Raw genomic sequence first — 12,234 nt, 5'->3', positions numbered from 1 at the left:
TATATAGAGAATTGTACCTGCTGTACACCGCCTTGGGTGAATCTCTTCATAAAGGTGATTAATAAATCCCAGTAAATAAATAAAATAAAATAAAAAAAATATATAGAAGAGATGTGTTTTCATTAATATGCCTTAAAGTATTTAAAATCTTTATCATATCCCCCTGTCCCTTCTTTCCTCTAGGGCACGGGTTCTTAACCCAGTCCTTGGAACACACCTAACCAGGTTTCAGGACATCCACATTGAATAAGCATGAGATAAATTTGAATGCACTGTTTCCATTCTATGCAAATCTATCTCATGCCTATTTATTGTGGGTATCTTGAAAACCTGACTGGCTAGGTGTGCTGAGGACTGGGTTGAGAAGCCCTGATCTAGGGTATACATAGTCCTAAAAACAGATGGGCAAGTGGTCCACTAGTCCCAGTAAAATGGAAGGTGAAGCAGATGACATAGTGGAAGATTAACTTACAAGTCTTCATTGTGGAGAGCAGGTAAAAGGATGCCCTATACAGGCAGAGACTTTCAGGGGCCCTTTTACTAAGCCACGTAAGCGTCTATGCGTGCCCAATATATGCCAAAATGGAGTTACCGCATGGCTACCATGTGGCTTTTGTGGTTTTGCCGCGTGTCCAATACGTGCGGCCAAAATATTTTCAGCCGCGCATATTGGACGTTCACCAAGTGGCATTTGGCGCACGTAGCTCATTACTGCCTGGTTACCGCTTGAGACTTTACCACTAGGTCAATGGCTGGCAGTAAGTCAGACCCAAAATGGATGCGCGGCAATATTCATTTTGCCGCATGTCCATTTTCAGCAAAAATAAAAAAGGGCCTTTTTTTTACAGGTGCACTGACAAATGATTCTATGCGCGCCCAAAACCCGCGCTACACTACCGCAGTCCATTTTTCAGTGCAGCTTAGTAAAAGGACCTCTCAGTTTGTTTGATGCTGTCTATTACCTGGAAGGTGGTTACACCACACCCTAGTTCTCCTACCTTGGGGAAAGTGAGAGGATAAGTCCTTGAGGTATTATATCGGCCCTGAAGCAACCCTGCTGGGCGAAACACGGCCTGTGTCAGGCATCCTTTTACCTGCTCTCTACAAGAAAGACTTGTAAGTTTATCTTGCACCGTGTCTGCTTCTTCATCTTCCATTTTACTAGAGTATACATATTTAGGTCTTCCAGTCTCTTCTCAAACCCCATACCATTTTTGTCACCTTCCTCTAAACTGCTTCAGGTCTTTTATGTCCTTGGTGAGATATGGTCTTCAAAACCAAACACTACTCCAAGTATTTTATCTGAAAGCTAAGAGATTTTAATGATGTACCAATCCTCTGAGCTTCAGAGGGTTGGGTGCTTTTAGAGTTTCTCTCACAAATTCCAGGGAATTTCTTCCTCAGGCCACCCAGAATAAAGAATCCGCTACAACAGGACCTTTGTGAACATCAGCTGAAAGAATTCTCTGTTCTTCCTACAGCTGGTTGAAGAAAGTTGTTTGTGTTTTGCAAGGAGGATGGAAGGAGCATGGAGGGATCTGTCTTCTAATAAACAGAAACAAACAAACAAAAAATAAGAAGATAATATATTTTTTGACAGGCGCTACATCAGACATCACAAAGCAAGGTCAATCCTCTGTGGGTGAGCATTTTTCGGGACCAGAGCACTGCATCAATGGCCTTATGGTCAGAATATTACGAGGAAAGTTTTTCAACAGTCCAATAACGTAAGACTTTTTAACTTAAAATGGGGCCTGCTACTAACACGTGGTTACTGTGTGGGAAAATGCACTATCGTGGGAGAAGCTCAAGCGTCCCATGGTACAGTTGGCATCTGCACACACTTCCCACATGCTAAAAAATACTTTTTATTTTTTAGCACTGGGGTTGTAATTTTTTTTTTTGGGGGGTGGGGGTGGAGAGTAGGCGTTTCCAGTGTTTGGGGGGGGGGTAGAGAGTAGGCATTTCCATGTTTGGGTGGGGGGAGAGTAGGCATTTCCGATTCTAATTGGCTAGTGCAGCTAAATTGCTGTACACGTACCGATTAGTGCATGATTGGCGCATGAGCCTTTTCTGCCTACTAAGTAAGTGTCGGTAATTGCTCATGTGTTAATTGGAAAATTAGCAAATGGCCATTAATTGAGGAAATTAAAAATCAGCCATTTTATAGCTGCGTTAAAAGTGGCCTCATTGCATGGGAAACCCACGTGCTACTCATAGCGCAGGCCACCTTTTAGAAAACCTTTGTAAAAGGGCCCCAGAATATTTTGACAGCAACAAGAAAGGACTTAACAAATATCTAGATTTCCTGTCACCTTATAAACCATTAAATTATACTTCGCTGTCACTTTCTGATCACCCATCCATCTCTCCCTGTTTCTCGTCCCCACTCCTATCATTTTCCCTATCATATGTTTCGCTTAGATATTCTGATATTGTTATCTTTTGTTTATACTGTCCTGACCTGAGGAAGAAACTTCTATCCTTGAAAAGCTAGTCAAAAAAATGTATTAATGTAGTCCAATTAAAAAGGTATCATCTTCAGTGGCGTTCCGAGGGGGGGGCGGTGGGGGCGGTCCGCCCCGGGTGCACGCCGCTGGGGGGTGCTGCGTGCCGGTCAGCATCGTTCATTTCCAAGCTCCCTCTGCCCTGGAACAGGTTACTTCCTGTTCCGGGGGAAAAGAGGGAGCATGGAAAGAACGACGCTGACCGGCGCGGCACCCCCCCAGTGGCGTGCACCAGGGGGAGGGTTTTTTTTCGCCGGGGTGGGGGGGTGTCCTTTCACTGGGGGGGCGGGGCGCATCGACGATCCGCCCTGGGTCAGCGCCCCTAGGAACGCCACTGATCATCTTATTCTTTTTTTTTGTTTTTGGAATTTCTATTTATTAACATTTATTAGGATATATTTACTTTCTTTTTGAAGGATTTCACTCAAGGCGGTGTACAGCAAGAGTAAGTCAAACCTAAGCAATAGACAGTTACAGCAGTAACCTCACTACTTGGTTCACAGTGAAAGCTTTGACTTTCCCTCCCTCTTGCCTGGGGCAATCACATTCAGTTTAGCCAGGAATGAACTACATTTCCCAGTGGAGGCAGCAGGAGTCTTACCTGTTCCGTCAGCTGAAAGGTAGGCACAGACAGGTAAGCAATAGGTGAAGAAACACATACTCTACAGGAAATGAGGAAAGATGAGGGACAGCTGAACTGAAAGAGAGCGAGGGCAGGGCTGGAAAGAGAGAAGTTATAACTATGAAAGTGAGGATCTTGTGTGCTTATGAGACGGAGGTTGATTATGACTAATGTTGAGGCAACAGATTAAAAACTGAAACACCTAAAGGGATCAGTTCAGGAGATGTGAAAAGAGAGTTCCTTGTCTGAACTACGTTTCTTTGATGCATCGAGCCCTCAGTCAGGAGAGAGTAGAGAAGCCATTGTTGTGTTGTTTCTCTAATACGAGGGGAACTGTCTAAACTGAAATCCAGTATGTCTTGAACTGAGCGTTGGCTGTGAATTTCAGAGAGAGTTTTGGTGTAGATTACTCCGAGGTTAACTTTTGAGCAAATTTTGCCTGGAGTTTGCATGCTTCATTGCTCTGGGGAATAACTGAAGGGTACAATGGTGGGATTTGCACAGCTGTGTGATGTGGGACAGATAGGCTACAAATCTAGTTGTTCCTATATGTTTCTGCATTTTTTTTTTCAGGAAGCCCAAAGATGTACTTTTTGAATTCTGGTTCAGAAGATCCCTTTGATTTCCTTTTTAAGATTATCCTGATAGGAGATTCAAATGTGGGGAAAACATGTGTGGTTCATCGTTTCAAATCTCACCTCTTCCCTGAGAAGCAACAGAACACCATTGGGGTGGATTTCACTGTGCGTTCTTTGGACATTGAAGGCAAGAAGGTGAAGGTAGGAAGCAAGGGGCGGGTAGCTGGCCCTCAAATCATGAGAACCCTTATGGGGGGGGGAGCAGGTAGGGTGTGCTTTTTCACTCTTACTGTGGATCAGATCATCTTCACACCCCTTTTCTGACCCTAAGAGAGGCATTTTCAATATGACGTCTAAGTCCGACTTTGGTCGTTTTGCAAAAAAAAAAAAAAACGTCCAAAATCTGAATAGGAAAGAAGGTCATTTTCAAAAAAAAAACATGGGGATTCTTTCTGGGTTTATCCAGCAAACACTTAGGGGCCCCTTCTACGAAAATGCACTGAAATCTGGGCTAACGCAGGACCTTCCCACACTCTAAGCCCAGATTTTCCGTGGCACTTTTTGCACATTTTCTATATTTGTTTTTCAGGTTGTGCCCTAGTGTTTGCAGTACCTGGGAAAAGTTAATGCGGGAGCACTTTCTGTCTCCTATTTTTAGTGTATGGAAAAGAGGACAACATTGCAAAATGGTGTCATGTGGTCTGTGGTACCCATTTTCAAGCGCTAAATGCGTTAAGGACCTAATATGGTTTATTAGACGGGTCCCTTATTTTTTTTTTTTGCACTGGCAAGTGTTTATCAATTATAATCTAAAACTGGAAGTCAGGATTGTGGGCAGATTGTCAATTCATGGGAGAAAGAAGATGTGTAAGGGGCAGGCAGTACGGATACCTTTCTTGACACGAGTTTTGGAGACCATATCTTGCTAAGAATACACAAAGAGTTGAAGTGGTTCAGAGAAAACGACAAAAATGATATGGGGTTTGTACTGAAAGGCCTAAGGGAAGAGACTTGAGAACCTGAATATGTATACCCTAGAGGAAAGGAAGGATAGGGTGATATGATACAGACGTTTAAATATTTGAAAGGTATTAATATATAAAGAAACCTTTTCCAGAGAAGAGTACTACTGCTACTACTTAACATTTCTAGAGCGCTACTAGGGTTACGCAGTGCTGTACAAGTTAACAAAGAAGGACGGTCCCTGCTCAGAGGAGCTTACAATCTAAAGAACGAAATGTCAAGTTGGGGCAGTCTAGATTTCCTGAGTAGAGGTGTAGTGGTTAGGTGCCGAAGGCGACATTGAAGAGGTGGGCTTTGAGCAATGATTTGAAGATGGGCAGGGAGGGGGCCTGGCGTATGGGCTCAGGGAGTCCGTTCCACGCATGGGGTGAGGCGAGGCAGAAAGGGCGGAGCCTGGAGTTGTGGTAGAACTAGAAGACATGAATTGAGGTTGCAGAGTGAGTTGATGAAGGAGTAATGTTAGGAAGTATTTTTCACAGGGAGGGTGGTGGATGCTTGGAATGCCCTCCTGCAGGACGTAGTGGAGATGGAAATAGTAACAGAATTCAAGAATTTGTGGGATAAGCCCAAAGGATTCCTAAATGGAAAGAAGAGAATGAAATCAAAGTGAATCCAGTAGTTGGAAAATAAGGCTAGTGCCAGGCAGACTTCTGTGGTCTGTGCCCCAAATATGGATAGATTGATCTGGTTGGGCTGGAGTGGGCTTCGGCAACTCCTGTAGTTGAAAATTAAGCCAGTGTCGGACAGACTTCTACGGTCTGTGCCCTGAAAATGGCAAGGACAGCTCAGGACTACGTAAGCATATGTTGGACCAACTGGATGGACCATACAGTTCTTTATCTGCTGTCACCTACTATGTTACTATGTGATTTATATGTGTTGCAAAGTAACGTAGAACATAGTTAAAATGAAAGATAAAAATTAACAAAATAGTAATAATAATAGTAAGGTGAAATTAAATAAGGACAATTCCCAGATTCAGGTGGTGGGAATGAACATAAGAGGAAAACTGTAGGGAAGATGACATGTGTGATGGGGGAGAGGGGGGGGGGGTGCTATCTGCTACAGAAGTATGTCCAGTAATGCTATAGAAATGATCAGCAGTGCTAGTACTCGAAGTCATGGTCAGATAGCAGCCTGCATGATGAGAGGAGTCTCCTGGAGCAGGAGTTATGCTAACAGGATGGTCAGTGTGCTTGATAAGGGCGGTATTATCTGTTGTGGAAGGAGTTATTTTTGCAGGTTGGGTAGTGTGCTTAAGGAGGGGGAGGTGTTGTGTTTGTAGGATTGGCAGTGTGTTTGACTGGGTGATGGAGGGAGGAGACATCTTTGGACAGAGACAACATGTACACCGAGGAGAGAGAAATGTGCCGGGGGGGGGGGGGGGGGGGGGGGTGAAGATGAATGGTAGGTGTGGGAGCAGATTGATGTGCACTAGGCCAAGCAGGATATGTAAGAGGATGGAAGATGTTACAGCTCTTGCCCGTGGCAGAAGCACATACAAGTTGCAAACAGGGTCTGGCAAATTTATTGCTGGAGGCTTCGCGCTCAGGTGTACCTAGTGTGTCTTGGTTCTGTCTTATTGCTGCATTAGTTAGACCCATTAGTAGTTAGGGAAAGGGGATGGGATTTAATATACTGCCTTTCTGTGTTACAATCAGAGTGGTTTCCATATTATATACAGGTACTTATTTTAACCTGGGGAAAATGACTTGCCCAGAGTCACAAGGAGCTGGTATGAGATTCAAGCCCATTTCCCCAGGTTCTCACGCCACTGGACTAACCCTTAGACCACTCCTCCACTCCAGTTAGGTTGGAGTGTTATGGCATTATGTTTTCTCCTCTGCAGATCCAGGTGTGGGACACAGCTGGCCAGGAACGTTTCCGGACCATAGGACAAAGCTACTATCGCAGCGCCCATGGTGCGATCATAGCTTACGATATCAGCAGGCGTCAGACGTTTGAATCTGTTCCACACTGGATCCATGAAGTTGAAAAATATGGGGCAGCCAATGTGGTGCTGATGTTAATTGGTAAGTAAATTCAATTTATTGAACTAGTTTTAAAGACAAAGCAGAATTCTGCCAATCTAAGTGGCCTAGTGTTAGGGTGGTTGACTTTGGTCCTGAGGAACTGAGTTTGTTTCCCACTTCAGGCACAGGCAGCTCCTTGTGACTCTGAGCAAGTCACTTAACCCTCCATTGCCCCATGTAAGCCGCATTGAGCCTGCCATGAGTGGGAAAGCGCGGGGTACAAATGTAACAAAAAAAAAAATCAGTTTTAATGTACTGGCCAGTTCTTCACATTTGGTCCTTCTGTGGGAGACCTATTTTATGCATTCATTCTGAATTTGAAGGAATGATATTCCCAAAGAGGTTGCCTTATGCTGTGTCAAGGTTCTTACTATTTTGTTGTTTTATATAGCTGGGCCAAATTCATTGTAACTTCACGGAAAATGTCCAGTCTCTTTTCTCACTGCAATCCACGTCCAACACGGGATATAAATTATATTGTAATGTAGTGTAATATAAAGCTTTAGTTCTCCTCCTCCCGGAATCAGTGGGAACCCACCAGTTCCTGTAGTCTGGGACCAGAGGACACGTGTGGATTCCTCCTCCCTCAAAAATCAATAGACACCCACTGTTCTGTGCAGTGTCTAGCTCCCCTCCCTCCCTGAATCAGTGGATACCCAGCATTCTGTGCATCATAAGGCCAGCCTGAGGCCATGAAGGAGACAATTTGCACATTTCTAGAGCCATGTTCCCCACTCTGTGGTTATAACGGTTTTCTTTCTCGTAGACACCTGTAATCAGCTGCATAAAATTTCACTTTTTTCCTCTTTCAATCACAACTCCTTTAGAAGTAATATTATTCATTTTCTCCTTTAAATGAGAAATAAATAAGCACAAAGTCATTTCTTTTCCTCCCCCACCTTTAAAGGGAATAAGGCAGATTTATTGGAGAACCGTCAGGTCCTGTTTGAAGACGCATGCACTCTGGCAGAGAAGCATGGGCTCTTGGCAGTCCTGGAGACCTCTGCCAAGGATGCGCAGAATGTCGAGGAGCTGTTTTTGCTAATGGCCAAGGAACTGATCGTGCGGAACAGTTGCACCTGCATCGGGAAAGTCCGTCCGGGAGCCTGCAGCTGAACTCCCGCCCTGTGATTGCAGAGGAGACCTTCCAGAAGCAGCACTGTCCTTGCTGAAAGGTCATTGCTGGAGCCGCCATGACCAGGGACCGCTGCCTCAGCATCTGAAGGCTGACGCCAGGGGCTCCTTCAGCACAGGAGGGACATTCTGGGCTCTATAGACAAGTTTTTCCTGGCCCGGAAGGAACACGTGTGTCGTCTCATAGCCTAACACCTGCTATAGGGTTTATACATACTGACTTTATGAAATCAGCTTCCAGGAGAAAGGGCAGAGGCAATCTGCTGCGAGGTGAGGGATGAAATGGCACCCCCCCCCCCTTCCGAGTCCAGCATCTCTCCCTTCACACTCTCTCCCCCCCCCCCCCAACCCCAGTCTGGTATCTCTCCCCTTCCTTCCTCAACCTTCCGTTTTTGTTTTTCAAACATCATTGTTGGCAGCGATTCCCATATATTGCCCTTCTCTCTACTGCGGCCCACCTCTCTGATGTAACTTCCTGTTTCCTCAGAGGTGGGCCACAGTACAGAGAAGAAGCCAGTGCCAGTGGAATTGCTGCTGCTGACTTTTGAACAACAACAAAAAAAAAGGTAGACCCGGGGAAAGGGTTGAGAAAGGAAGGGGGGGGGGGGGAGAAGCCAGGCCATGGCCGGTGTGGGGGATGAAAAGGAGCAATGCCGGCCTGGGAAGGAGGAGAGATGCAAGCCGTTTGGCCGGCCAGCTGGCGGCAGTGGCAAGATGCCGCTCCATGAAAAGTGCCGCCTGAGTTGGCCTAATGGTAGGGCCACCATGGTCAGGGGTAATGTCATGGACCTAAAGATCCTGAGGAAATTATTACCAAAACATGGGGAGAGTAACTTGACTTTCAAAGAAAGGTCAACAGTGTCATCTGTCATCAAAATTAACATCTGATGTTTTACAGATAGACAAGTTCTATAGTTCCAGAAAATGAGAAAAAAGCTTTTGCAGTAATTAAATAAAAAGTTACTACCTGCATCTCATATACTTCACTCTTTTCTGCAATTTCCTCTCAATATAGATTGTGGTGTCAGGTAAAGACCACGAGCCCCTGCTAGTCTTCCCTGTCCTTAGCTGGGTTTGATGGACCTTTAGTCTGTTCCAGTTTGGCAACGCTTATGTTCTTGGAGGAGTAGCCCAGTGGTTAGTGCAGTGGACTTTGATCCTGGGGAACTGGGTTCAATTCCAACTGCAGCTTCTTGTGACTCTGGGCAAGTCACTTAACCCTCCATTGCCCCTGGTACAAAATAAGTACCTGAATATATGTAAACTGCTTTGAATGTAGTTGCAAAAACCTCAGAAAGGCGGTATATCAAGTCCCATTCCCTCCCTCCCTCCCTTCTTGTAGCTAAAGATTATTCAGTACAGCCTTGACAAGGATGGTCCATTTCAGCACTTGTTAAACACACAACTGTGCACTTGAATGGTGTCTTAATTGCCTCTTAGATACAGACATTTGTCTTAACCATAATCTATAAGGACATGCGTAAATAGTAGATGACGGCAGAAAAAGACCTGCACGGTCCATCCAGTCTGCCCAACAAGATAAACTCATATGTGCCACTTTTTGTATACCTTTGATTTGTACCGGTCTTTTTCAGGGCACAGACCGTATAAGTCTGCCCAGCACTATCCCCGCCCCCCAACCACCAGCCCTGCCTCCCACCACTGGCTCTGGCACAGACTGTATAAGTCTGCCCAGCACTATCCCCGTCTCCAACCACCAGTCCCGCCTCCCACCACCGGCTCTGGCACAGACCGTATAAGTCTGCCAGCACTATCCCTGCCTCCCAACCAGCAGCCCCACCTCCCACCACCAGCTCTGGCACAGACCGTATAAGTCTGCCCAGCACTATCCCTGCCTCCCAACCAGCAGCCCCGCCTCCCATCACCAGCTCTGGCACAGACCGTATAAGTCTGCCCAGCACTATCCCTGCCTCCCAACCACCAGCCCCCCTCCCACCACCAGCTCTGGCACAGACTGTATAAGTCTGCCCAGCACTATCTCTGCCTCCCACTACCGGCTCTGCCACCAATCTCGGCTAAGCTCCTGTTGTACATGGCGTCATGCACAACATTGGTGAGGCTCTACACATGGGTGGGAGATGAGTCTCTCCCACTAATGCACACACCTTGTAGAATGATGCCAGACACATTTAATGTGCCTGGTTACACAAGCCATCGAGTCTGAATGAACCTAAACCCACCTACTGAGGTGGCGTTAAAAAAGCCCCCACCTTAATTGCCCATTTGACAGCACTCGCTGCTTACTATGTGCTGATTGCTTAGTGAGGGATTGAGCAGAGACTGGATGTGTACTGCATATTGCAGTTAGTGTAGGACGTATACGTCACCTGAATAATGTTTTAACGCACACCTAGACCTGGCACAGGTAAATGGTTAGGACACGCTAAAAGTCATGTCAACTGCTTAGTGCACATTAGTAAACATGAGAGAGAGGTTAGTGCTAATTTGGAATTGATTACCAATCGACTTCTGGATTCCATAAGAAACTTAGTTTTATTCTTAATTGTGTGGTATTTACAATCTAAGAAGTGCCAGCTACTATAATTCTTTGAATTGTTTTAATTTTAGCCCGATTCTGTAGACATTTTAATTGATTTATTGTTCTTTGTTTATTGCTGTTGGAAGTTTACATAATTGTATTTGCAAGATTGCATGAGAATCTATTTATATATTTTTTCTGAATTGCCTTATATTTTCCATAGAGGGAATTTTATCACGTTACCCACCTTGAGCTCATGGTGGTAAATCAAGCTATAAATGCCTAATTAAATGAAATTAATTTATTCCAACAACTGTCATCATAGGTCTGCTCTCTTTCAGGTAGGTAAACGCTGATGATCAAATGGTCAGACGATCCAATAGAGGAAATTTCTTAAGATCATTCGCAGTGTTAAGACGTATAGGAACAGACAGGAGGTCCATGAACTCTTCCAGCCAGTTAAGGCTCCAGTCACACAATCAGACACACAGGAGTTTTCTAGAGCTAACCACAAGCAATTGAAATGCAGCTGAGGGCTTTGCTAGTATTTTCATCAGCTAAGGAGAAACAGCTGGTTGCTGGAGTGGTACCGGCCTCCACAGCCCCCAACCCATCTCCTTTGCCCCATAACTCTCGTTCCTGAATAAGCACAACACCCGTAATACCTCATTTCACATTACAACATCCACATTCTGAATTTTGTGAGAAATAATTCTAATAATTTTGAATACATCTCACCAAGAGGCACTTCAGGAATCCTGGCAAAAAAAGCAGCTGCAGTAGACACAATGGTACAACTAAATAATGGTTATCTAAACCAGTCCTTCTGGTCATAATCTATTTTGTACCAAAACATACTGTGATGGGGAACATGGTACATATTGCTACATAAGTGCAGCTGGTTAAAAACAAGGAAGAATTATTCACCCTACAGAAAAGTACAAGATGTTGTTCTAAAAGTCTCTATGTGGACAGTGAGCCCATTATTGATTATATTAAATATAAGTTAACATGTCTAAACAAAATTTTATGCAGGCCAAATGCTGGAAAAAAGCATTATATCAATCCCCATTTTGGCTTTTGATTTGAACTAAGATTGCTTTCAAGCAGGTCCTAAGCATTTCAGATGGCCTGTCCTGACCTTCTTTCAGAAAACATCCAGCCAGAACCCGCTGGCACCTGTGGCTGAGGGTCTATTTTCTAAATTGCTGCGTATGTTAACCTGTTAGTTGCTGCAGCTCCTGCTAATGGATCTGTTCATTACAATTGTTACTGCACACTACGCCTTAGTAAACAGACTGAAATCAATAGTAGAAGAAAATGCAGGTCCGAAAGCCCAGTCCACAAACAAGTTTGGGACACGTTGCATTAAAACTTGAAACAAATGTGGAGAAATGTATTTTGCTGAGTGTTGGTGGGGTCATGCTGGTTCCATAGTCAATGTAGGTTTATTGACATGGAAGAGAGGCAAATCTATAGCAGGTCCCATCAAATCCAATAAGGACAAATATGTATTCCACCTTACAGAGCAAATAAGCTAATTTCACGACACACAAGAGAAGGAAACCTTATTTTTGCACAGATAGTCTATAACAATGCAATGGGCAACAGATTTCAATTGCAGGTGGTTGTGGCTTGTGGAAGAGACTTCGCATTCAGGTGGTCTTGGATCACTAAATAGCTGTGCTGACCTTGCATTAGATTTTTCCATTTCAGTGAGTGGAGTGGAATGGGTAGATGTGAAGCGTCTGTTTACGCTTTCCAAAAATACTAGGACTAGGGGGCATGCGATGAAGCTACAAAATAGTAAATTTAAAATGAATCGGAGAAAATTTTT

At 44.5% G+C, this 12,234-nt stretch overlaps 1 protein-coding gene across 1 annotated transcript; it reads left to right on the top strand.

Annotated features, from left to right (window-relative positions):
* The first annotated feature begins 3,116 nt into the window (after positions 1 to 3,116).
* On the top strand, positions 3,117 to 8,023 carry LOC115459202 (ras-related protein Rab-19-like). The gene is made up of 4 exons (XM_030189065.1): positions 3,117 to 3,255; positions 3,703 to 3,908; positions 6,580 to 6,763; positions 7,671 to 8,023. The coding sequence occupies exons 2-4, from the start codon at positions 3,714 to 3,716 to the stop codon at positions 7,877 to 7,879; spliced, it is 588 nt and encodes a 195-aa protein (XP_030044925.1). The 5' UTR covers positions 3,117 to 3,255; positions 3,703 to 3,713; the 3' UTR covers positions 7,880 to 8,023.
* The last annotated feature ends 4,211 nt before the right edge of the window (positions 8,024 to 12,234 follow it).

This window comes from Microcaecilia unicolor, unplaced genomic scaffold, assembly GCF_901765095.1.
Source record: "Microcaecilia unicolor unplaced genomic scaffold, aMicUni1.1, whole genome shotgun sequence".
Taxonomy (NCBI): Eukaryota; Metazoa; Chordata; class Amphibia; order Gymnophiona; family Siphonopidae; genus Microcaecilia; species Microcaecilia unicolor.
Note: the sequence above shows the minus strand (reverse complement) of the source record. Positions and strands in the feature narration are given on the sequence as shown.